General features: G+C 44.7%; 1 protein-coding gene across 1 annotated transcript; it reads left to right on the forward strand.

Annotated features, from left to right (window-relative positions):
- The first annotated feature begins 653 nt into the window (after positions 1-653).
- On the forward strand, positions 654-5,137 carry SDHAF4 (succinate dehydrogenase complex assembly factor 4). The gene is made up of 3 exons (XM_030555689.1): positions 654-764; positions 2,319-2,471; positions 4,844-5,137. The coding sequence occupies exons 1-3, from the start codon at positions 725-727 to the stop codon at positions 4,951-4,953; spliced, it is 303 nt and encodes a 100-aa protein (XP_030411549.1). The 5' UTR covers positions 654-724; the 3' UTR covers positions 4,954-5,137.
- The last annotated feature ends 20,802 nt before the right edge of the window (positions 5,138-25,939 follow it).

Here is a 25,939-nt window from a genome sequence, read left to right on the forward strand (position 1 = left end):
ACCATCGATTTGCGGAGCGGTGCACTCTGGGTAGCTTAGTAAAAGAATGAGACCAATAACTTCGATTTCCGTCCACACTAACCCTAAATCGATATAGTAATATTGATTTTAGGGTTACTCCTCTCGTTGGGGAGTACAGAAATCGATTTTAAGAGCCCTTAAAATCGATTTAAAGTGCCTTGTAGTGTGGACGGGTACAGCGTTAAATCGATTTAATGCTGTAGTGTGGCCCAGGCCTAAGTGGAGTAGCTGAAGGATTTATGAAGTTGAAGGGGATAGTTCTGGCCTGGGCCTGTCCCCCTTCTGCATCGGAAACTTCAACACGCTTTGTTATTAATACGAGCAGTGAAGGGGCTCACACGTTGGTTTATGAGAAACGTGCTGTAAACACCGCTTTGCTAGAGCTACTTTGCCGCGCTCCCCTGCTGCTGCGCATCCAGCCGTGAGCCCCGCACCCCCATCTCTGGGGAGAGCCGTGAATCAGGCGGGGAACAGCGGCAGGGTCACGATCTTCCTTAGCCGGAACAGGGAGAAGATCCGAGCGAGCGGGAAAGGGGCAGGTCTGCAGCCGCCCCGCCCTGCGCTGCTCCCCCAGCCCTGCCCCCGCCCGCAGCGTGGCGTGGCGCGGCGCCGCTCCCACGGGGGGGGGGGTGAGGGGGCGGCTGCCGCGCAGGCTCAGGCCGCAGCTCGCCCCAGCCTAGCGTCCCGCGCAGCTCGGTGCGGCATGGCTCTGCGGCTGCTGCTGCTGCTGGGCCGAGCAACCAGTAAGCGGCCAGGGCCGGCCGGGCCGGCTTGGGCTGTTCGATGCGCCGCGCCGCGCGCAGTGTTTGAGGGGCGGGCCCCCGCGGGGGTGGCCATGGCAGCGTGGCTGGGCGCTGGCTGCGGGGCGCTGCAGCTGCGTGGCTCCGGCCTGCTGCCGGGGGCTCCGGCGGCGCCTCCTACTGGAGGCCAGGCACAGGCGGCTCCTGTCCGGCGCAGCTGGTGAAGTGGCCGCTGCTGGCGTTGGCCTCCACCGGCTGCATCATGGTCAGGCTGCGGCCCCCCTCCTCACTGGGCACTGACCGGCGAGACGGGTCCAGGCCGGAACCCCCCTTTGCTAGAGAGCTGGCCAGAGCTGCCTGCAGCTCCCTCTGTAGCAGCCCCTGAGTTGGCGGCCCTTTTTACAGCTTAGCAACAGATTGCGCACCAAGCGTGGTATTTTGATCTGACTTTAATTATTTTGGAGGTCACCGCTAGGCCCAGCATCAGGGAGATGTCTGTGGAGTTAGGGCAGAGGGGAATTAAAAGGATTTGTCCCCTTGCTTTCTCTTTGCTCTGTAAACATCCTGCTTTTTCTGCCTTGCATTGGTCATCTTATATCATGGACGTTTCCTTGAGGAAGGATTTCCCTTTGTTTTTTAAACTCTCCCGTCGTCTCCCTGTTTTAAAGTGTTCATATTCTGCCATAACCATAACGCTCTCCAGACGTACCTAGGCATCTACTGGATGTTTTTAAATGACAGCTCATTGCAAACATTCTGCTTTCCCTACATGTGTTTGTTTATAGCGCTGTGATTTGACGAACTGACAGGTTTTCACACGACTTGCCTGTGATTAATTGTAAAGTGGGGCTCTTGCCAGATGTTTTCCCAAATTCACTTTTTAAATGTTGATGGGGCTTTCTGAGAAAATCAATATTTTTCTTTTAATTTTGTATGTACATGTTGATTATATAATTTAGATTGAATTCAGATCTCCTCAGCTTGTTTCCTCACTGAAGGCTTTAATTGGAATTGCTTTGCTGCTGTAGCAAAGGGCTGCACAGTGTCCCAGCACCTGCCATTAAAACATGCTGTCTAGCTCAAACTCGGGATGCAGACTCCTGCTAGCTTCTGGGAGTAGACCACCCCCCCAGAAATGAAGAGGTTACTGTGAGGAAGTTGAAGCCCACTCCTGGGGTGGGGGGGGGAAATGTATGCATTAGAAAATGCCAGCATACTTATTATCTTGACTCTGAAATATAAGACAGGATGCTTCAAGTGGTTTATAATCTTATCAAGTTTGAGGGCCAAGATATATACTAAACACTGTTTCTTCCAGTATCTGCTTCTAAAATTAAGAATCTAAAATTAAGAATGTACACTGATGTCTTAGGGCTTCCTGCACATTGAATATTAAACAAATATTTTTGTGCTCCTGCTCAGAATGAATGCTTCATTCTCTAGTAGGTGGAGTTGAGTGAGTTTATGAGGATTTTTAACCACTGGTTGATGCAGTTATTCAGCATAAAACTGTTACATTTTAACAAACTTACATGTTAATGTGCATTTGTTTGATAGGGCCATGTCTGCTGTGCAGCTCTGTGAGGAGAACTAGTTCTAATGTGGAAGGAAAGTCTGAACCTATACAGAAATCCCCTAAAAAATCAAAATTACCAGTAGGTCGTCTTGATGAACCAGAGGAGTCCAATAGAGAGAGAGAACCACTGGAAAGTAAGTCATGGTTTTTCTAAAAAGGAAAAAAAGTACTAATTAAAGGCCTGATCCAGAGAGATGCTGAGTGCCTGCAAATCTTACCTGAGATGCTCAGCACTTCTCGGGATCAGGTGTTACATAAGAGAACTCTGAAACATGCTATATATGTTCATAGCTGGCATTAAATACCATTTTAGACTATTTTATAGTGCACTGGGAGGTGGGAATAGATGATCTGGTGATTCCTTCTGGCCTTAAATTCTATGAGTTGTATACAATGGCATTAAAACAAAAGCATCGGAGCACCAACTCCTTTTAATATACAAACTGCTGCTTTAGGCATTGGTCCTCTAAAGCCCCTTGCACTTGATTTCAGTGGGGTTCCACGTGGAAATGCTTGCAGGATTGGGGCCTTAGATTGTTACCATTGCTATAAATCACAAGAAAGTAAGTATGAACTACGTAAGTGTACACATGCATTTCTAGGAGCCATTCCGCTTGGCCTAAAACAGGTAGTTACTTTAAACTCATGTAGCATGTTTCATCTGTAGCCACACTCATCCATTGCACCATGATCAGTTGCCTTTTGTTGTCTCTTAGAATTTGTGCTTTATAATCAGACTATCTAATTTACTTTTAAACTGTCTAGTGCTTGGCTTTTTTTACATGCCTGTAAATACCATAAACATTTATAGTGCTATGTAAATTATTTAAAAACTAAGAGGCTGTGAGCAGTATTGGACTATGGTTACCATCAGGAATTATTCAGATTTGGGGAGGTCGGGTAAGCAGAAAGACATGCTTAATTCTGATTCTGTCTTATATCCTTTTACCCTCAAAAGAAGTAAATGCCACCACTGATATAATTTAACAAATACATAATTATTTTGTTTTGTTCATGTTTAGAGGTTTTGTGTTTTAGGGCTAGCTAAGCCAGAAAAATCCTTGAGTTTTAATTTTCCCTATGCCTGGTCTTACTGCTGCTGACACTGCAGCAATCATCAGTTAGAAGGCCAACAGCTCAGTTCTTTTATGCTGGCTGTTAACCAGATAGCAGATGAGGACTTTAATTAACCATTCACTATCCATTGCTGTTATGTCACTTCCACTGAGGAGTCTCTTGAGATTCTGCTGCTGCTTAGATATTTTAATAAGTTTTATAGCTTCATCTTAAATAGAGATGAAGCATTTGTTCTCCTGCTACCCGTGCCAGAATCATATGCAAATATTGACATTTAAAAATCTATGTAGGTGCCGAACAAGGCAACACGATGAGGCACATTTAAATATATGTGAGTTAAAGATGTATTTCTGTTTTTTTAGCTTATCTGTCTGGTTTAGGGATTTATGCTTCTGCCCACCATCATAGTACCTGGTGCCTTCTTCATGAAAGCAATAGCAATCCACATACAATGTCTGGTAGAAATTATTACTTCTATGAAAACTCAGTTATTTTTATGTAAACTGAGATGTCTTCCCACTATCACAAAAAGAAAATTACAGACAGAATGAAGCTTGGCCAGAATCTTCAGTTTTGGGTGCTGAAAATTAGGAACCTAAGCAAAAGTGAAAAGTGGACTGATTTTCAGAGGTGCTAAGTAAATTCTCATTTTGAATTCAGTAGTAGTTGTGGATGCTCAGTATCTTTTAATGTCAGGTCACTTTTATTAAGGTACCTAATTATGGTATTAGGTTTGGAGGAAGAGATAGCTCAGTGGTTTGAGCATTGGCCTGCTAAACCCTGGATCGTGAGCTGAGTCTGTGAGGGGGACACTTAGGAATCTAGGGGCAAAAATCAGTACTTGGTCTTGCTAGTGAAGTCAGGGAGTTGGACTCAGTAACCTTTCAGGGGCCGTTCCAGTTTTATGTGATGGTATATCTCCATATACAAATATGAGGGAGGATAGTTCAGTGGTTTGAGCATTGGCCTGCTAAACCCAGTGTTGTGAGTTCAATCCTTGAGGGGGCCATTTAGGGACCTGTGTCAAAAATCTGTCTGGGGATTGGTCTTGCAGGTTCGACTATCTGGCCTCCTGAGGTCCCTTCCAACTCTGACATTCTATGACCATAGATACCTATATTTGATAATTGTGGCCAAGACTTTTAGCCTAAGCTCCCTGAAATTGCTATTGCATTAACCTAAATTGTATTTATTTTTTAAATCAAGATCAGTCTTTTGTTATAAATGAATGCAAACATGTTACACTGTGAAATTTTACCTTTGTACTATATCTGCCAACTTTATTGGTCTTTTAATCATAGAACTTTAGAGTTGGAAGGGACTGCAAGGGTCATCTAGTCTAATCCCCTGCCAAAATGCAGTAATTTTTGTGTCTAAACCATCCAAGACAGATGGCTATCCAGCCTCTTAAGTTTCCATATTGTTTTAGAATTTCCAGATGACATCAATCCTGCTACAAAGGAAAAGGGTGGACCCAAAGGCCCTGAACCTACTCGTTATGGAGATTGGGAGAGAAAAGGACGTTGTATAGATTTTTAATGCACAAATGTATCTATATTGCTAATAGTATGTTTGATACTTGTTTCAAGAATTTACTGTAGATAGAGAAATTTCACCTAATTGTTCCTTTTAATTCATAAATGGAGCTTCTTTTTTCCAACATGTATTTGAGGAATATCCTCAGAGATGTTTTCTGCAAATAAACATTGTTAGTCAATATTAACCTTTTTAGTCCTCTTTTACTTGTATATTAAATGTATTTGCATATTACTCTTGGGGGAATTCTGCACCAAAAAATTAAAAATTCTGCACACAATATTTGAAAATTCTGCATATATTATTTGTCAAAATAACACAATATAATCATACCAGTTTCAATTATTTTGGTAATTTATTTCAATATATCTGTCAGTAAATATGTTTGTAACAATACAGACCAAAAAATAAAAGATTCTGGTAAAATTTATTTATTTATTTATTTATTTATTTATTTTTACAAATAGATTCCTTACTAGGCATATTAATACAGAACTTTATGTAATTAATTTAAATTAAAATATAGAACTGTATTTCCTGTTCCTATCTGAAGCAGTGCAAAGGGTTGGGGTAGTCGGGGGTAACCGACGAGATGAGGGTGAGGGAAGGAGCCTAGGAGTCAACTTGTTGGGTGAGGGTGGGAGGGGTTTTTGTGGGGGGGGAATTGTTAGGGATTTGGGAAGCCTCCTCTATGGAGACCCTGGCTGACCCCAAACCTCTCCCTTTCAGTCAGGCGCATCTATCCCTGTCCCTGCACACACACCTCCAACCCCATGGATCTCTGCAGCCCCCCACCCCAGGCTCAACACTGTCATCCCACTAGCTCTTGAGCTCATGCTCCAGTCTGTCCCTCCCACTAACCATTCTGAACCCCCAGCAGCTTTGTGTGCTGTACTCTGCCCTAACCTGGCTCTGCAGGCAGGGTGCTGTGATGAACTTCTACTCCTGGGGGAATTCTGCGGCAGTGGGCATAGAATTTTTTATTTTGCCTAAGAAGTGTTGCAGTTCTGCCTTTTGCCCACCTGAGGCTGCTGTGGTGCCTGAACAGGGGCATGAACGCAGCCAGCTGTTCTGGCTCCACAGCGGCCTCTGGTGAGAAAAAGGCAGAACTGCAGCAATGCTTAGGCAAAATGTTTTTTATGTGGGGAAAATACAAAATTATGCGAGACAGAGGAATTCTGTGTATGTCCTCAGATGTGAAGAATTCCCCCAGGAGTAGCATATTAATGACTCTGGGAGAATAGTTTAATATATTAGCAAAGAGTGTGTTTGAATTCTAAGGTCCAGAGTGTTGGTTCTTAACCTATTAGTGACCTTTATTCAGGAATTTCATGTGATTGAGTATTTGGCTGTACCTCATGTACTGCTGGTCCCTCCAATTCTGTGGGAATCAAATGTCTAGGGGAAAGACACCCTCAAACTAATAAAAATGTCTATAGAAATATGTTGTAAACAAGACTGGATGATTGAGAAGGGATGCCTATGATATAATTATGTTATGTGATTGATAAGAGGTGCTTATTATTGCAGATGTTTTCTGTAATGAATGAAATAAGGATCTATTGAAAAATTTATTTAAATTCATTAATAACTGCTGGTTGTCACAGCTGTCAGTAATAATAACTAGCTTAGAATTCCCTTTAGCTTATGAATCATGTAACCTAAGGAAACCATAAAAGAAATTCCCTAAGTAATTAGGTAAAATGAAAATGTAAAAAACAGAACGCATAGTGAAATTAATCATGAGAAAGCAGTTTTCCCTCCAAACAGGAGTTTTTCTTTTTACAGGGTGTGAGACAGAGGGTTAGAAAGATAGTTCAGGAATGAACACTGTCAGCATTCTACTAGGTACAGAGGAGGGTACCAAACCTTCTCTTCACCATCCCCAGAAGGTGATAAAGTATGTCTTTCTGTATTGTGTATAATGCTGTATTAATCTGTACTTCATTATCTTTAATTTATATATTAGTTTGAGACAATTATTTGACAATCTCAAATTGTTATTAAATTCAAACATGCAACAACATTGCTATAAAGTAACTTTTTGGAGCAGGTAATTACGTTGTGCACTAATCTTCAGTAGTGTTTTCACTCCTTAATGCAAGACTGGTCATGTGAAACTGATGGTCGTGATAATCTTATTGAAAAATATTTAAAACCAAAACTCTTAAGTGTACTAATATTTAATATTTATCGTATCTTCCATGCTGAAAGATCAAGATATCAAAAAACAACACGAATCTGAGCAAAAGTTGTCCAAAATTACTTATAATGCTTTGGAGAACATTAATGTGATTGGCCAAGGCTTGAAGCAGTATGTTTTACAAATTGTATGTGTGATATATATAACGCACACACAATTTGTGAAACACTATATAGTGAAATGCAGCCACTTCTGAAGAACAGGCCAGCATTTAACTAACGTATAGCACAATAGTTAAGGTGTAAGGGAAGTTTTAATCAAGGGCTCCAGGCCAAACTGCTACATTTGAAAAGTGCCATGAGTTTTTTTTATTGTGTGTGCAAAGCATACAGGACCTCAGTTTTTTAATTTTGTCTTAAAGACTGACACAGTAAACTGTATTACACTCAATTTATCAATCTCAGAGAGTTGTGGAGGGCTAGTTGACCCTCTTGGGACTGGAATTTATGGTTTAAAGCGATCTAGGAATGCCAGATGTGAGGCTTAGACAACCATTATCTCCTGTAGCTTATATAATTACATGTATGTGTATTTTTTGTTAGATGAATAAAGGTGACTACCTCAAAATTGGTTAAATCCTGTCTGGGGAAAAATGGGTTTATTTTCACAGATTCATAAATTTTAAGGCCAGAAGGGACCATTAGATAATCTAGTCTGACCTCCTATATGTCTTGGATTTCAGTAAAACCTTACTATTTTGCCTAAAGCGCATCTTCCAGACAGACATCTGTTTTTGATTTGATGTTATGGAGAGTTGGAAAATCCATCACTTCCTTTGGTAGTTTGTTCCAGTGGTTAATCACCCTCACTATTATAAATTTGTGCCTTATTTCTAATTTGAATTCGTCTGGTTTCAGCTGTCATTCTTGTAATGTGTTTGTCTGCTAGATTAAACAGCCCATTAGTACCAACTATCTTCTCCCCATGAATGTACTTTGATACTGTAATCAAGTCACCTCTCAATTTCTTTCAATAAGATAAGATTGAGCTCACTGGAGGGCATTTTTTCCAGCCCTTGAATAATTTTTGTAGCTCTTTTCTGCACCCTCTCCAATTCTTCATCCTTAGTAAAATGTGGACCTCCCTACTCCTCTGCTCACTACTCCTGTTTATATCCAAGGATCGTGTTAGCCCTGTTTGCCACATCATTGCGCTGTAAGCTCATGTTCACATGCTTGTCCACTGAGATTCCTAAATCCTTCTCCGGGTTGCTGTTTTCCAGCATACAGTCTTCTATTCTGTAGGTATAGCCTGCATTCTTTGTTCCTAGATGTATGATTTTGCATTTAATTGTATTAAAACTCATTTTGTTTGAATAGGCACAGCTTACCATGAAATTCAGATTCCTCTATATGATTGCCCTGTCCTCATCTTTATGTGCCACACGGACAGTATATCATCTGGAAATTTTATCATCAATGATTTTATATTTACTTTCTAAATCATTGTGAAAATGTTAAATAGCAACTGGCTTAGTACCAATCCCTGTGGAATCCCACTAGAAATACCCCCATTCAGTTATTCCTCGTTGACAACTACTTTTTGATATCTGTCAGGTAGCCACTTGTTAATTCATTTAATGTATACTTTGGTGTTGTATAGTGCTAATGTTTTAAGCAGAATATTGTGCAGTACAAAATCAAATGCCTTACAAAAGTCTAAGTGGATTACATCTACCAATTACCTTTATCAACCAAATCTGCAGTATCATCAGATAATGAAATCAGGTTTGTTTGAAAAGACCTATTTTCCATAAAACTGTATTGAGTGGACTTAATTACATTCTAATCCTTTAATTCTTTTTCAGCTGAATCTCCTATCAGCTTTTCCTGTTTTGTTCTTTATCTGTTGCTGTTAAATAGCAGGAGAGGCATACATTTTGTTTTCCAGTACATTGTCTTTATTAATACATGTTTCTACTCTTTTGTCTGCTTTTTATCTTATTTTTCTTAATTTTAATATGATGCCAATGTTTGCAAAATAATTACTGTATGGTTACTTTTATTGACAAGGTATGTAAAGCTGCTCTTCGCTCTTTTGGAACATTTTCATTATAAATCTGTGACCTAACAGCATCCCACTACAAGAGGCAAGAGGCTCACTGCTATCTGATAGTGAGTTTCAGCTGGCCCAACAAGGTCAGTGAACTCCAATTCATTAATGTCATATCTGATGTGTGTCATGTAAGGTATCACTGGAAAACTAATAACACACTGATCATGAATAGTGTTGTGTGCTATGTGCATGGTAAATGCCCAAGGACCATATAAATATGAAGGAAATGTGGAACTAAAATGTGTTTAGCAGATCCGTCTGGGGAGTGGGTAAACAGGCTTCTCCCAGACAAAAGACAAGCCGGTGCCCCCAGCCAGGTGTCATCAGAGTTGATTAGCAATCGCATGTCAAGTGGCCCTTCACTTAAACAACGGGGAGGGTAGGAACAGTTTAATTTGCATTTTAATAAATACCAGAAGAGGAAGAAAGCAGCATGGAACTTTCTTCATCACCCGACTCCATGTCTTCTTCCTCACAGTTTGAATGAACTTTATTTTGGGGGTAACCTACTGAAGAATCCATTTTAGAGGTTCATTGGACTATAGAAGAGGGAGGCAAGGAATGCCAAATTATCTTTCACCTAGGAAAACAAGGGGAACCAGCACCCTGTACTTCTGTGGAAAGTTGTGACTGAGAGACAGTTAGCTGTGCTGGACAAAATGATGGATGAGAGAAACCATCTTAAACAAAGTCTGTACCTTGGCTAGATGAAGTTTTAGACTTTTAGATGTGTTTTTAATGTTTAGCTGCATGTAACCATCTCTACCTTTATTTCTTTTTTTGGCATCACTTAACCTATGTCCTGTTGTTAATAGACTTGTTTTGTCTTAATCTAAACTCAATCCAGCACTGTATTTGAATTGAAGTGATTGTTAACTCCAGTTAATGTGGTAAGCTGCTAGGTATTGACTCTTTAAAAGAGCAAACCAACCTTATTATTCCTTTGAATGGTCCAGGAAAGGACTGGGTATTGCAGAGTGCATGGTTTGGTAAAATTCAGGTCTGGAGTGTGTTGGAGTCACATGGCTAGAAGTAACCACGACTGATGTACACCAGAATGTGGCTGGGGTGTAACAAGAAGGCTGCTGGAATCAGAGTGATGTCCAGAAATGTTTAACACACAGACACTGAGTACATGCTTGTCTGATGACCGTCAGTGTCAGGCTGCAAGCCACAGCAGCAGAGCATTTAAGGCACTTAGAATTACAGGGCAGGCAGTGACACAGTCACTTACTGGTCTGGATTGTACCCCAGAGCATGATGGTGTCTCTTTATTTGTGAGGCAAATATTTCAGTGTTAATTTTACAAAATAATTATAATGGAAGGATTTATTGTAACTGAGGCAGTAAAACTACCTTCGATCACGGAGACTGTTTGTTAAAGATCATGGAATGTTCTTATAAAACCCCTTGGGGCATAATATTGCTAGTTTGAGAATCACAAGAAAAAGTGTATTTTTTTAACTAGAAAACTTGTACTATCTTTTCAGTTAGTTACAATAAAGTCATCACAGATACACCACTATACAGCCTATTGGTATCTTTTTATGTAATACATACTTTGGTTTTATTCTTTGAAGGATCATATTCCTTTTCAAAATAAGAAATTTTGAGCAACATGAAATGTAAAAGGAATATAGCAAGACAGTTATTTTCTTTTGGGAGACGGAATGATTTAGAAGACACTGATTTTTATTTGCGCTTTCTTCAAAAATATGTCACCTGAGTGTAAGTGAGCAGTATCAGAATGTACCTCTACCTGTGTCCAAACGATGGTCTGAAATGCTTAATTTCAGTGACAAATCTAACGGTTTCAAAAGAGATTTGCTATGAAAACATTTTTGTTCATTTGATAATTTGTATACAAACTGACACAGACTTAAGAAATTCAAACTGCATGCTAGGATGAGCACATTAGTGCTTCCTGTTTACCTCTCACTATTGGTGGAAGGGGTTTGTGTGACTAGTATAAGTTAAGGATTTTTGTTGCAGTGTAATGAGGTACGAAAGGAAGCAGGCAGTAAAATTGAGCACACTAATTTGTACCTTAATGACCTTAATTTCTGTTACTACTGCACAAACTGCCTCGTGAATGTTTGCCATATTAAGAATGAACAAATTTGGCCATATGTTTGCCTTGAAAAATTCAGCGTATCTCCATGTTTACTTATGGTAGAGAATGGGATAATTCCTTTCTTCCCTTAGGAACAGAAGAAACTCTGGTGAAAACTCAGTGTAACATGACTTTATTGAAATAAGTGCTATTGGAATTCCCAGGCACTAGAAGTCAGTTATAGTATTGTGCATTTAGATAGGACTATAAAAAAGCTGCAGCCCTCATGGATTTAAGAATAAATTAATTAGAAGGAGCAGAGTATTCACTCTGTTACAGAGGCACTGAAAGCTAACTTCTTACCTAAAGTCACATCTGCATTTCACATCAACCAAGTCATCCATCTCCCAGTTTTTCCCCCAGAACCACACCAACCCAGAGAGGTTGGTCTGACCCAGTATAGCCATTTTTACATTCTAATAACCTCCTGAGTGATCAGAGTGACGGGCTAAAATAGGAATTGATGTCTAAAGGCTGGTCTTTACTAAAGGGTTAATACAAGTTATTCCACTTATGCTATATAGCCGCTGATGGTCCTATCGTAGCTCAGGTGAGAGCTGCCTCTCTGCAACAAGTAACTCAAACTATACTCAAGTTGCTGCATCCACATGCTGAACTGACTGAGGTGCTAGACCTTCTAGGTGTAGGCCTAACTTGACATGCCCAATCTGACATGAGGAAGATCTCATTTCTCACCGTGTGTATGCTTGAGAAGGTGAATGGAAGAGTAAATTGTAAATTAAGGCATAACAAGTATTAGGCTGGAGTCTGTCTAGCTAAGATAATCAGAAACTAGGTCTCTGGTACTTGGGACAGTGGACAAGATAAACCTGGAGTATAGAGATGAGGTTATACAGGAATATCATATGGCCAGAGCTCGTGGTACAGGGATTAGTTCCTGAAGCGCATGATGCAATGTCTAGTCAGGAATGCAGGTGTTAGTAATGAAGTATATAAGGAAAAGTTTTGCTGTGTAACTTTGGATTTGTGATGTACCCTGCTTCCCCCACTACTTTGAGCCGGGCCAGTACTCCTGTTCTTCTTGGGCTTAGTGTTACTGTATACCAAATAAAGGTACCTGAGTGACAAATTCTGCAATCAAACCGTGTTTTTGGAAACCGAGTGGAAGAGGGTATCAAGGTGCAACACTAGAGTGCAGTTGTTGGTTCTTAGCACTGTGCTAGTGTGAGATGATATTTAAAAATCTGTCATGGGGTATTGTGGGAAAAGTTGTGTGTTCTTTCTGGGCACATGAATGGAATTGGTATTAGCCCAGCAGCTCGTTATCGCACATCGTTTCTGATTTTGTGTTCATGGCCTGTGCTCCAGTGTGAAGGCATGGATCCTTCTTAGTACCAGTACCAAATGTTGTCATTAATGGAATTTTCAGTTCAAGAACAAGTGGCAGATACAGGGCAGGAGACGCAGTGGAGAGCCTTTCAGTGTGGCTTCTCGTCCTCAGAAGGTAGCAGTGTGCTTTGCCAAAAAGATCACACAGGTGGCATCTAGACAGAATGGCAGAGTGGAGACAGCCCATGCAGATTTTCATAGCTGAGGAATCCTCCTGTGCTGACTGGTGGTTCCGGAGCAGGACTACAGATGGTGGGACTTAGGATGACCAGCACTGGGCCCAGAACTTTCGCATGAGGCAGGCCACATTCCTGGGCCTGTATGAGGAATTTGCTCTGTTCCTTCAGTGCTAGGATGCACTGATGGGATGGGCCATACCAGTCCAGATGTGGGTTGATGTTGATGTCTTGAAGCTGCCCTCCTGAAACTGTTGCAGACTCAGTGGCTCAGTGAGAGTGGTAGTATGGTCTGGTGGATAGAGCACTGGACTGGGTCTTAGGAGACCTGTGTTCTATTCCTAGTTCTGCCACTGTTCTGGTGGGTGACCTTGGAAAAGTCACTTCACGTCTGTGCCTCAGTTTCCCCTTCTGTAAAATGGGATTAATAATATTGACCTCCTTTGTAAAGTGCTTTGAGATATGCTGCTGAAAAGTACTAGATACAAGGTAGGTGGTAGTATAATCAGTTTGACATTGGGAGGTCAACTCTTGATGCTGCAGTGATGGAGGTTTGCAAGGCAATAGCTTTTGTTCACCCATAAGTAGTAAAGATTGGAAATGTCCTTGAAATAATGGAGGGCTTTGAGCAAATGGTCTTTTTAAACTCTGCTGGTACCATCTGTCACAGTTTCAGGGAAACTGCATCTATGAAACGCACACCCCTATGGTCTGCTCCAGGAATGCCCACTCAGGTCTTAGGCCTCTAGCTATCACATCTCTGTGGATAGAGACCCATGTCCCACTTTCCCTCCTGACCAGGGAGTTCAGGCTACAGCTTCACTGCCAGCCACTGTGATTATCTCAAGCAGTTCTAACGTCCAGCTTCCCTTCTTTACTTCTTTCCCAAGGACAGTGACAGTCAGTGATTTACAAGGAATCAAACGGCTTTTTCAAATTAGAGCACCTCTATTTATGGGTAAGACCAAATATGTAAACCAATAACAGAATATAAATGCTTTAACAGTAGACTCATCAGTCCTGTGGAGACCCTGGCAGGTTCCTGTCCTTCAGCAGGGTGCGGGGGCCCTGCATGGACAAAAGTTTGTTGAATCAGAAAGAAGCCCCTTCTGTCAGTTCAAGATGGTCCTTTATACCCCAAAATCTATCTTTGTGTCATGCCTCTCTTGAAACCCAGCTTGAACCACTAAATGCAAATCACCCCAGGGGTGGTACTTTTCTGGAGCTAGTCACAGTCGCAGGGCTGCATGCTGTTTTTAGTTCCTGGAGAGGCAGTGGTAATCCTTTCCCTTCTCTCCCCGCTCTAGTAGAATACAATCCCTAGTCCACAATAATCCATATAACATGAATACAATAGACCCCTAAAAATAGTGCATCTGATCGCAATATCTGTTACACTGTTGATGGCATACATGCCCATTATCTGCCCCTCCTCCCCAAGCTGCACATGATTGTATAAACCAGAAATGATGCTACTCTAGCATTCTGCAAGCTTTGGTAGACCACAGATCAACTTTGTAGGATGAATGGATAGAGCAAATGATGCCAGGGTATTTTGGAGATCTGGCCCTTTTGAATTTGGGTAAAGTGGAATTTTATTCCCATCCAATGATATGGATATCAACGGAGTGTCTGTGTTCACTGTTATTTTGGGGAATGCAGCCTACCCTCTACCCTGGCTTTTGAAGCCCTGCCCTGAGGGCACCTGGTAGAAGGAAGTTTAATTACACACTGAGCAAATGTAGGATAGCAACAGAACATGTATTTGGCTGACTGACGACCATATCGTGCTGCCCACAAAACTGTTCGTACAGCAGTACATACAATGCCATTCATGTTATTAGAGCATTCTGTACTCTGTACAGCATATGTGAGGATAAGGGGGAGTATTTTGAGCAGGATATGCTCTAGTGTGTCCCTTTGGTGCTAGTGCTCCTGCTGCTGCTGCTGGCAGTCATGGCAGTCATTGTCAATGTAGTTTGTAACCTTTCTAGCAAACTTTAAGCTGCAGCCTGCTTCTGCCTGGCTGGCTCAAGCATCTCCCTCTGCAGACTGAAGAGGCAGCCTGACTTCCTTCTAAAGTCCATGTGCATTTTCAATCAACAGGTCATTCCTTGGCCTCTTCCTTCTGTTTCAGAGGTTCTGGACTTTAGTGCTGCCTGTCAGAAAATCCTAGGTTGGTACCTCGTCTTCACTGGGGCAGATGAAAAGTGATGAATTTGTGATGTTTTTCTGTCTGGGTTAAAAGTCAAAAATTTCTCCCCTCTAACTTTCAGGGTCACAGCAAGGGAAAATTTGCAACTTTTATTCTTTTAGCAGTCATTCTTCACCATCTCTGCATTTCTCTATCCTGAAGCTGCTCAGTCCAAGGTTCCTTCCTGGGAGGACAATGGAAAGTGCTATATATAAAATACTGTACTATTTTAATTTTAAAATTGGCTTGGATGTGTGGGAGGAGAGGCCCGAGACATCAGAACTGCATTAGTAATGGTGTTAATATTATTTCAAGTTTTGGAGGCATTGGAAGAGATGAACTTGCCTAAGATTCCCGAGTGAAAGAGAATAGTAGTTCTAGGCCTCTAGGAGATAAGGTGACGAGATGTCCTGTTTTTAAAGGGACAGTCCCTTATTTAAGTCTTCCTGCAGGTGTCCTGACTTCTTTTTAAAAATGGTCAAATTGTCCTGTATTTTCTGTCTTCCCCTCATCAGTACTGGTGGGTCCTGCTGCTTGCTAGATCCCTCCTCACCAGCCGCCCGCCCAACAGCAGTGAGTGTGGGAGATCCAGTGTCTGATGGTGAGCGTGCGTGTGCAAGGCTGGTGGCAGGGCAAAGCTGTAGTGCGCAGGGCGAGCTGCTCCCTCTGCTGGTCCGTCAGCATAACTCCCACTGCATGCCGGCTCTTGTCCATCAGGGCCCTGCTCCCCATCCCACTTCCATCTGGCACTGGCTGTGTGCTGCATGCCGTGGTGGCTGGTGAGTACAGGCAGACATCATGCGGCAGCTGCCTATGTGTTGCCTCTCCTGCCCACCCGTTGGTCCTTTATGTGCTCCCCTTCTTGCTGTCCTCTCCTTGCTTTGCCCCTTTGTCCCACCCCACCCCCGGCATTCCTTATATCCCCCCTGGCAGAGTGCATCCCATTCTCAGTGCTGTGCGGAGCACCAGCCCCTGTCCAGAGCACTGAGCTCACCAACAGCCTGGATAGCAGGCTCCTTCCTTCCCCCACTGCCTTTGGTTAGGCCGGCACCCCCGGAAAGCCTAAGACCCTCTGGCTCCATCCCCTAGGCATCCTCCCCTGCTGAGCTGCCTCTCTGGCTGGGTTGGCTGAAGCTCCTGCAGTCAGGATCCCTGGGCCCTAGTGCACAATGCATCCTTATGGCTTAACCCCTTCCTGCCTGCGCTGTAGCTGGGGGACAAGAGGTGGCTGGGTTATGTCAGTGGCCAGGAGCAGCCTCGAGGTGTCAGCTGCCTTTTGACACTGTGCGGGTAGGCAGGGACAAGCAGCTTCCAGCCACAGGAGAGTGGGAGGTGGGGGCGGGGAAGAGATGAGCTCTGCAAAGACATGGGCCAGATCATCCCTTCACCCCTGCAAGCAGATCCCGTCCTTTCCCTCCTGCACAGTGTCAAAAGGCTGCTGCTGGCCATAATCTGGTATGAACCCTCGCAAAATCTATGCAGGGGGGAGAGTGTTTGACTCTGCATGCCCCCTTCCTCCCAACATGTTGCCTCGGGTAGACGTGGCTCCAGGTAGCAGGAGAGTTGGGTCTGTCCTGGGGGCTCAGCCAAGCATGGAGGACAGAGAGCGCCAGGCAGGGAGGGTCGGGTCTGTTGGTCACCACTCCTGTGTGAGACAGGTGTACCGGAGTGTGTGTGTGTGTGTGTCACCTCTCCCTGTGTGAACCCTACAGCCTTAAAGATAAGACAATAAATAAAAGACTCCAACTATGCAATATTTCTTTTTAACAGGGCTCAATCAACTTGGTGTTAATTTGAACATTTGTATTGCATAGTTCTGATTGATTGCCGTTGAACTCGCTTGAATAAGAGTAATTTTACCAGATGTCCCGTATTCAGCACAGGGAAATATGGTCACCCTAGCCATGGAGCTGGTTCCACTGCCTGGTGACTGATAGGCAGATTAATGATTGGTGCGGGGAGAGAGGATTGTTCTACAGGAAACCTGGCAGACTGGAGTTCCTGCTGCAGAAAAATTTTTCCTGCATCATTACCCAAGAGTGATTACAATTCAGGACAACAGCAACAGGATGTTGAACTAGAATGCAGCAGGCAGAGGTGAAAGTAAGCTGGTACGGGCCGGTACAGAGGACCGGTACGAAAAGGAGACTGACTGAGAGAGGGAGGGAGAAGCCAGCTCCCTGCATAAGAATAGTTTAAACTCAGCTGTTCTCTGATGGTTCAGCCCCCAGGGCTAGGTTTCTGGCATCCTTGTTAATTTCACTCACAGTAGCTGGGGGTCGGCGAGGGAAGGGTGTGTTTGACCATGGCAGTGGCAGTTCTTTTGTGCCCCCGGGATGAGGGGATCTCTCCAATACTAATATACACAACAAATACAAGCATTTGGCTGCAAAGCTTAAATCCAGAGCTAATAAAAGCAGGTGGAAGGGGAAAACTCACTGTCACATTGGTTTCTCTCTCCTCCCTCCTCCTCCTCCTCCAGCCAGGCTGCAGACAAGGCTCTGCATTCCTCCCCTCCCCCCAGCAGCGGTTTTCCTCTAGGCTCTAGCTTGCAGTAGGGAGACTGGCTGACATGCCTGCTGCTGCTGCCTGCAAAAGAACAGTTTAAACTCAGTTGTTCCCTGTGCAGTTCAGTGCCCAGAGTTAGGAGCTGTTTCTGGTATCCTTGTTAATTTCACTCTCAGTTGTTGTTGGGTGTGTGAGACCCTTGCAGGGGCAGTTCTTTTCTGCCCTTGGGATGAAGGGATCTCCTAAACACAATCAAAATCAGGAGCCATTTCCAAGTTCAAATCTATCCCATTCCCTGCCCAGCAGAGGATCATGGTTGTAATGTCCAAACTGCAGATCTTCTTTGAAATGTTAACTGTTTAAAAAAAACAACACAAAAAACATGGAGAACATGGTGGAAAGATGTCATGATGATTAGGGTTTATTTTGGGCAAAGCAATTTTGCTAAAGCAACTAAAGATTCACAGGGAAAGCAAATAGCCCCCATAGACAAAACCACAAAGGGATTGGAGGGGAAAACTGAATATTCAGGCATTTTGGAGCATGAGCTTTCGTGAGTGAATACTCACTTTGTCGGATGCATGTCAATGTATGTATTCACCCAAGAAAGCTCATGCTCCAAAACGTGTGTTCGTCTATAAGGTGCCACAGGACTCTTTGCTGCTTTTACAGATCCAGACTAACACAGCTACCCCTCTGATACTTGAATATTCAGGGAAATTATTGTGCCTCCTTTGAAAGAAATAGTAGTTTTCATTCCAATCCACCCTCTTTATATATTGATTTAAACACCTGAAATGTCATTAGGACATCGGGTGCAATCTCAGATCTCTTTTTGTTTTGTCCTGCCTGCAGAGTGCAGAGGCTGAAATTGACAAAACTTTCTCTAAATATCTTGTATACTTCATGAAGGCTATTCCAGTTGTCCTTCATTCACCCCTGACTTCCCCTTTCTTCTCTGGCCCCCTCCCTGGTTGGCTGGCTGTGGTTTTTGCCTTGGTTGGTTACTCCTTGGCAGACCCGGCCCAGCGGCACCTGCTGGCTCTCTGCAGGCAGCAGCGCACGGTTGCCGGTTGCTGGTGTCGCTGCTGGTCGGTGGCAGACTGCAGCTGCATTGCTTGTGACACATTCACACACATATACATACATACAGTATGTATTACTATCCTGTGGGGAGGGCACCGGTGCCCTTTTGAGGGGTGGGGAGACAGGGGAGACAGTATTTCTCCTGCTCCAGAGGTGAAAGTAAGCCGATCCGATCCGGTATGGTGTACCGGCAAGAGCCAGTACACCGTGCTGGACTGCATCGACTTCCATGGCGGGGATTGAAAGGGCTCAGAGCTCCTCGCTGCTGTGGGCAGCCCAGAGCCCTTTAAATCCTGTCCATGGCGCTGGTGGCCAGGCTGGGGCCAGGATTTGAAGGGCTCCGGGCTTCCCTCAGCAGCAGGAGCTCTGGGCCCTTTAAATCCCTGCCCCAGCCCCGCAAAGCTCGGGGTTCCCCCTGGCGGCCGGAGCACTGGGCCCTTTAATTTGCCCCTGAGCCCTGGGGGGCTCCCAGCCACCTCTGCAGTTGGGAGTCCCTGGTTGGTTTAAAGGCTCTGGGTCTCCCAGCCACAGCTGGTTCCCCAGGGCCTTTAAATCTTGAAAGGCCACGCCTCTTCCGGATGAGGCCACGTCCTCCTTAGGACTCCGGCTGTACCGGTAAGTCCTGTAAGGTACTTTCACCCCTGACAGCAGGATAGCATCACTATAGATATATGCCTTTGCAACATCCACACTACCAGCAACCAGACATTAGACCTGTTCCGTCTGAGAAATTTTGCAAGTGCACTGAATGTAATACTGCCACAGGCCATGTAGTGGATTTTTATCCTAGGTCAGTGTCTTTTTTGACTGCTTCTGAAAATGATATAATGCTAGTGCCAGTTTGAGAAAAACACTGCTATATGTGAAGTGTGCAGCTAAGCCTGTTCCATCCATCTCTGCAATTGTTCAGCTTGTATTAACACACTATTCCCTGTGTTGCACATGTGCGGCAGTGTGCGCCGCAGTCAGTCACTGCTTGCATGTGTAAAAAGTTTCCTCTGCAGGGAATCCATTTTGGATAGCGTGGTGGCAGGAGTGAGGGGTGGGGGTGAAATGGTGATTCTTCCTCCCTTAGGTGAAGCTACAACTGGCATGAAAAGCTCACTCTCCAGTAAAAACATCCCCCACTACGGTAATAGAGTTTGTTCATAAACAGGCAATGGTGGCCCCCTTATGTTGTCATATATACCTAACCATAACAATAAGGGTGAATCACTCCCTTACCAGGCCGAGGTGATGCTGGTTTCTCTGCTGTATCCTCCGTAGTCTGTTCCTCCATCTCCTCTCTAAACAGGTCCATGAAGTCCTGGGTGAGGCCAGCTGTGTCCAGAAGTGCTGAACATTTCTTTCAGCTGAAATTGCTGTAGTTATTGCTGCCTTGGCTCCAGCTTCTTTTCCGTGTCCTTGGCTGCCCATGTACATGGCTCAGGGACCTTGAAGTGTCCAAGGTGTATGTGGCGCTCCAAATTTACGGTGCTGCTGAGCATCCGGTCTAGCTCCTCATAGAGCCAGAGCCATTCTAAGAGAGTTACTGGACCAGGAGTATTGGTCCTTTGCCTGGCAATACATGTTCTTCGGGGGCTTTAGCTTCATTGAGTTCTAGTCTGGTGGATCCCTTCCTCAGCTGGGTTATTGAAAATAGCATCCTACAAATTTTGATTTCTGGTCCTGGGCCCCGAATCATACAGCTTGCTGGACTCAGACCACATATTTATAAGAATTTTAGTGTTAACCTCAGGCCAGCTAGACCTACACTGGGAGTTTGCTGTCCTGTGATCAGAACAAGTGCAGTAGCAGTGCCATACAGATATTATAGATACAGAGAGCCGACTGCCAAGGTGGGGTCCAAATGCTGAAGCAGGCTATTTATACTGGCTGGGGCTAACTCAGTCCGGAACAAGGGAGCAAGTAGGTAGACACAACAAAGGCCTCAGAGGGAATTTTGGGAAGGCATTGGAGGACTGTTAGTACTCAAGTGAACTCTTGAGGCATTCACACAGCACCTCAAGAATCAGCAGCACCCAAACTTCATTTTATGCCTGTGGAGATTAATGGCAGGAGGAGGCACACATCAGGGCCTCAAAGGTGCCTTGGGTGATGGCTACTTCCCACCACCCAACACAGATGTAATGAGGTTAAGTGGTGTCCGCAAAAAGAAATTAAAACTACCGATTATTCCTCAGGAAAGGGTTTTAATGACTTATGGCTAAAAATGCAAGACAGACAGAATAGGAAAAGAAAAATTAAAGACCAGCATTGAATAAGGAAGACAAGCTCAAGTAGAAGTAATATTATACATCAGGTACTTAGTACTATTTTTAATATTGCAGCATTGATGTAACCTGAGATCAAATTATCCTGACACTACCATTCTCAATACTATAGTGTCAGTACAACTTGAGATTAAAACAGCTCGAGCAACCCAGACTTCGTTACTCCATAAACTTATATTTCATGCAGCCAGACTATTTTACTTTAAAACCTTACCCTACCGAGAATATGTTACCTTTTAGTCGACTGCACTGGCCAGGACAGATAGTTGGTGTGATTCAGGTTTCCTCAGTTCAGGGAGTGTGGCTCAGACAGATCAAAGAGAATAACCTCTTAGACCAAGACACACCCACACACCCACCTGAGACTCTACACATTTATTCTTATCTGACCGCTGTGTTTTGGAGCAGGTCAACCAATCAAGTTAGGCCAAATCTTTAATGTGATTAGAGTTGGCTATATAATTCATGCTTACTTATGTTCTTGTAGCCAATTGTTGTTTTAGTTTTATAAGTTATGCACGAGGAGATAACTTATGCCCATATAGCCCATTGTCTTGACTAGTGTTTGTTTAATAGCCAGTTGTTCCAAACATGGTCAATGTGGGCTAGACAAGCTGTGCCCTCAGCCTGGACCAGTCCACACAAGAGGTCCACTTCCTAGACACTACAGTGCTAATAAGTGATGGTCACATAAACAGCGCCCTATACCAGAAACCTACTGGCCGCTATACTTACCTACACGTCTCCAGCTTTCATCCAGACCACACCACACGATCCATTGTATTCAGCCAAGCTCTAAAATACAACCACATTTGCTCCGATCCCTCAGACAGAAACAAACACCCACAGGATCTGTTATCAAGCATTCTTGAAACTGCAATACCAATATGGACATTGTGTGAATCTGGTGATCTGTCCTTTTTCAGGGATGATATTACATGATGGAGCCAAAAGTTGGCACAGAAGTTGCTGTCATAAACATTATTTCAATGGCTGGAAGTTAAAGCCAGACAAAAAACTGTGTCTTATTTCTAATTTGAATTTAACAGTGAGGGTGACTGACCTTTGGAATAAACAACCAAGGGAAATGATAGAGACTCCATCTATTAACGTCTCTAAGACTGGATGCCTCTATGGAAGCTATGCTTTAGCCAAATACAAGGCATTGGGCTCAATACAAATATAAGCTTCGTGTTGGTCTCCATCACCCCAATATCTGAGCAATGTGTTTATTTGAATGATAGCGAGATCTCATCAACATCTACAGAAAGTCATTCACTATGACCTTGCTCTTGTTTGCCCTTCTTTAGTGAGATGAACTGTATAAATCATTCCTCCCCATGCTAGGAAGTCACTTAAATAGCAACCTCCCACACAAAGATTAAATTGAAACATGTAGGCACTTCTCAAATAAGAATATCTACATATATTTGCATACGTTTATTCATATATGTGCCCATTACAGAAATGTTTGCAGATTTTTTCACTGTGTGGGAGGTTGGCATTTCATGAACTAATTTCATAGTGCATGGAGTTTTGATAGATATAATTTGTAAGAAAATATTTTACAGCAGTGCCAAATCACAGTGAATAGCAGTTTTTATTCTGAAGTTTAATTAATTCTGTTTTTTATGTCCATTTATAGAAGTAAGTTGCAGGTCAGGCTCTTCTACCAAACATGGACTGGCTACAGAGCTTTCTTTGCAGAGAGTTACACCAGAAAGGCATTCACTATACAACCACTAGGGCCCTGCATAAGCGTCAACTTTTCATGGCACGGGTGGGTGCTTATGCCCCCCTGGCCCTACCCTGACTCCACCTGCCCCAACTACACCCCTGCCCTGCCCCCTCCATGCTCCTATTGGACTCCTTCCCCAAATCTCCACCCTGGCCCCGCCTCCTCCCCAAGTGTGCCACGTTACAGCCAGGGCCGACCAGAGGATTCAGGGGGCCTGGGGCAAAGTGGGGGAGCTGTGGTACTTGTACTCACCCTGCGGCGGTCTGGGTCTTCTGTGGCATTTTGCCAGTGAGGAGCCCTTCAGTTCCTCCATGTCTTCTGCAGCACTGAAGGGCCTCCCGCCGCTGAAATGCCGCCAAAGACCCGGAGCAACTGAAGGGCCCCCCGCCGCCAAAATGCCGCCAAAGACCTGGACTGCCGCGGGGCCAGGGCTCGCAAGGCCCCTGCAGGGCCTGGGGCCTGGGGCAAATTGCCCCACTTGTCCCCCCCCCCAGCTGCCCTTGTCCCAGCTCCTCCCCCAGCTTGTTACACCACAAAACAGCTGTTTGGCAGCAGCAAGCGCTGGGAGCTAGGGAGAGAAGAGGGGAAGGCACGCTCAGGGGAGGAGGTGGAGGCGAGCTGGGGTGGGGTAGGGAGCTGCTGGTGGGTGCCGAGCACCCACCAGTTTTTCCCCATGGGTGCTCCAGCTCCAGGGCATTCACGGAGTCAGCATCTATGGGGCCCTGCCAATTTCACAGCCATGAAAAATATGTCACGGACTGTGAAATCAGCCCTTCCCTGTGAAATCTGATCTCCCCTGCTGCTGGAAGCCTGGGGCTCCTAGCTGCTAGTCCTTCCAGGACTTGTCCTTCCCCTGCATGGCTATTCTTGGTGGGGAGATCAGATCCACCTCCAGAGACTGCACAGGAATGAGGGTGGTACACCCTCGCTTCTGCACTGTCTCAGCCCCAGAGCTAGGCTCCCAGCCTTTCTTCCCCGCCCCCCCGCCCCGCAATTCCTGCTGCGGCTCTGGGAGCCAAGCTCCCAGATTCGCCGTTGTCCCCCAGCAGCTCCTCCCGGGTTGGGAGCGTTTGCTGCCATCAGCTGCAGCCAGGGCAGCCTGAGCTTGAGGCCTTTTGCCCCCTGCTCCAGCCAGGGTTTGGGGTAGCCCAGACTGGGGGCTTCTGCTCCCTGTTGCTCCAGCCGGAGCTCAGGGCATCCCCCTGCCCCTCCAGCCTGGGCAGCCCGGGCTTGGGCTCCTGCCATGGCTCTGGGCTTTCTTGGCCAGGGCTGGGGGCTTCTGCTCCTGCCTGTGTTTGAGAAACTGAAACTGGTATCTAGGAATTTGCTACATCTGATAGCAGTTTTTTACAATCCCTTACATATGAGTAACTGCTACAGGTAGCACATTCCTACAGGAAGCAGTTTCTTGCAATACACCCGCCAGGCTCAGGGTTTACACACACACACACCTGCCAGCCAGGGCAACCTGGGCTTAAGCTTCCGCACCTTCCCCGCACCGGAGCGACTTGGGGCTTTTGTCCCCCAGCCAGGGCCCAGGGCAGTCTGGGCTGGAGGCTTCCCAGGCTCAGGACTTCTTCCCCCCGGGCTCCTGCCGGGGCTGAGGGTGATCCAGTTGGGGCTTCCACCCTAGGGTGTCTTCTGGGGCTGGGGCATCCATTTTTCCAGGGTGCCCACAGATTGGCCAGGCCTCCCCATCCCCTTCCTTAATCTGTTAATGGCCTGGAGTAGTAGCTAGGAGCCCCGGGCTGGGGCGCTCCTAGTAGCATGGGGAGATCCTACCCACCTCCACCTTCCAGAACCTCCTCTAACTGCAGGAAGCTCGGAAGCTGCTACCTAGACAGCACAGAAATGAGTGTGTCAATATTGGGCCCACACACACACACACACACACACACACACACACACACACACACACACACACACACACACAAGAACTTTGCAAACCCTCCCCCTCCCCCCTGCCCAATGATCCCATTTTGGGTCGGGATCTCCATGGTTACACAATGAAATTTCTGATATAAACATCTGAAATCATGAAATTGACCAATTTTAAAACCTCTGGCCATGAAATTGACCATAATGGACTGTGAATTTGGTAGGGCCCTAAGAGTCATTTAATGTTCTGCCAAGTTTGTTTATAGTGTGCTGAGATAAGGTATGTTGCATGTGGTGCCATCTAGTGGCTGAAAACTATAATACAGTTTAGCGTTCTGTTAAAACACACAGTTGACTTTCCAACACCAAACTGGTTAGGAATGTACCTGTAGCAGTTTGGGGTAGCCAACTTCCAGGTGGCTATAGTAACTCACTTCTGATCAGCATGGCTGCCCTCAAGTATGTGCCCTGATGCTGGAGAGTGAGGCCAGTCTGCTCAGAGAGCTCCAAAAATGGAGCTGTGCGAGTTTTTTCATGAAGTTGATGGATTTCCACTTCATACGGCTAAATTCAGTGCCTTGTTGTGTTAATCTGTATCCACAAAAACAACAAGGAGTCTGGTGGTACCTTAAAGACTAACAGATTTAGTTGGGCATAAGCTTTTGTGGGTAAAAGAAGTGAGTTTTTAACCCACGAAAGCTTATGCCCAAATAAATCTGTTAGTCTTTAAGGTGCCACCGGACTCCTCATTGTTTTTGTGAATACAGACTAACATGGCTACCCCTTTGATACCAAAAATGTAGTTTGCCTCATGAGAAAGTTCTGGAGCCAGTGCTGATCATCCCAGGTCTCCATCATGATGATGGTATCCCATCAGATTATGCTTGTGGCCTTGTTCCAGAAGCACCTGTCTATACATGGGGTATCAGCGGCTATACCAAGCCGCATCAGACAGTTTAAGTCTTCCATATCTGTACCGTCATTCTCCTCTGACAGTGCCTTTATTAGATCAGAAAACACTACCAAAGTGTCCACCAGCATCTAATGGATACTCTGTTTCTTGACAAAGGAATGAAAACACAAGCAGGACAAGTTCTTTAAATGATGACTTCAATGTTGCAGGCTCGGTTTGCCAGGAGCGTACAGACCCAAAAGTCGGATGTGTTAGTGGGCTGCAATACTTCCTGTAAAGTGCCATGGAATGGACAGTCAAGTTTTCCCACAGGGCACCACAAACAAAGGGCTAGAATGGCTACAACTGGAGAGAGTGCTAGGAAGCCTGAGATAGGCTGATTTGACTCGGATCTGCGTAGAACAGTGTGGATGCATGAGAGCAGGTATAAGATCCAGTTCCAGAAATTCTAAATCTAGGCTAAGTATTCAATGTAGATGCTCAAACCCAGGTTTACAAACAC

Source organism: Gopherus evgoodei, chromosome 3 (genome assembly GCF_007399415.2).
Source record: "Gopherus evgoodei ecotype Sinaloan lineage chromosome 3, rGopEvg1_v1.p, whole genome shotgun sequence".
NCBI lineage: Eukaryota > Metazoa > Chordata > Testudines > Testudinidae > Gopherus > Gopherus evgoodei.

What these genes read in the sequence shown, in the direction of transcription:
- SDHAF4 (XM_030555689.1), top strand. Translation starts at nt 725, where the DNA reads ATGGCTCTGCGGCTGCTGCTGCTGCTGGGCCGAGCAACCA. An exon ending in GCTGCTGGGCCGAGCAACCA is followed by an intron (nt 765 to 2,318) that starts GTAAGCGGCCAG and finishes TTTGTTTGATAG; the next exon opens with GGCCATGTCTGCTGTGCAGC. An exon ending in AGAGAGAGAACCACTGGAAA is followed by an intron (nt 2,472 to 4,843) that starts GTAAGTCATGGT and finishes ATATTGTTTTAG; the next exon opens with AATTTCCAGATGACATCAAT.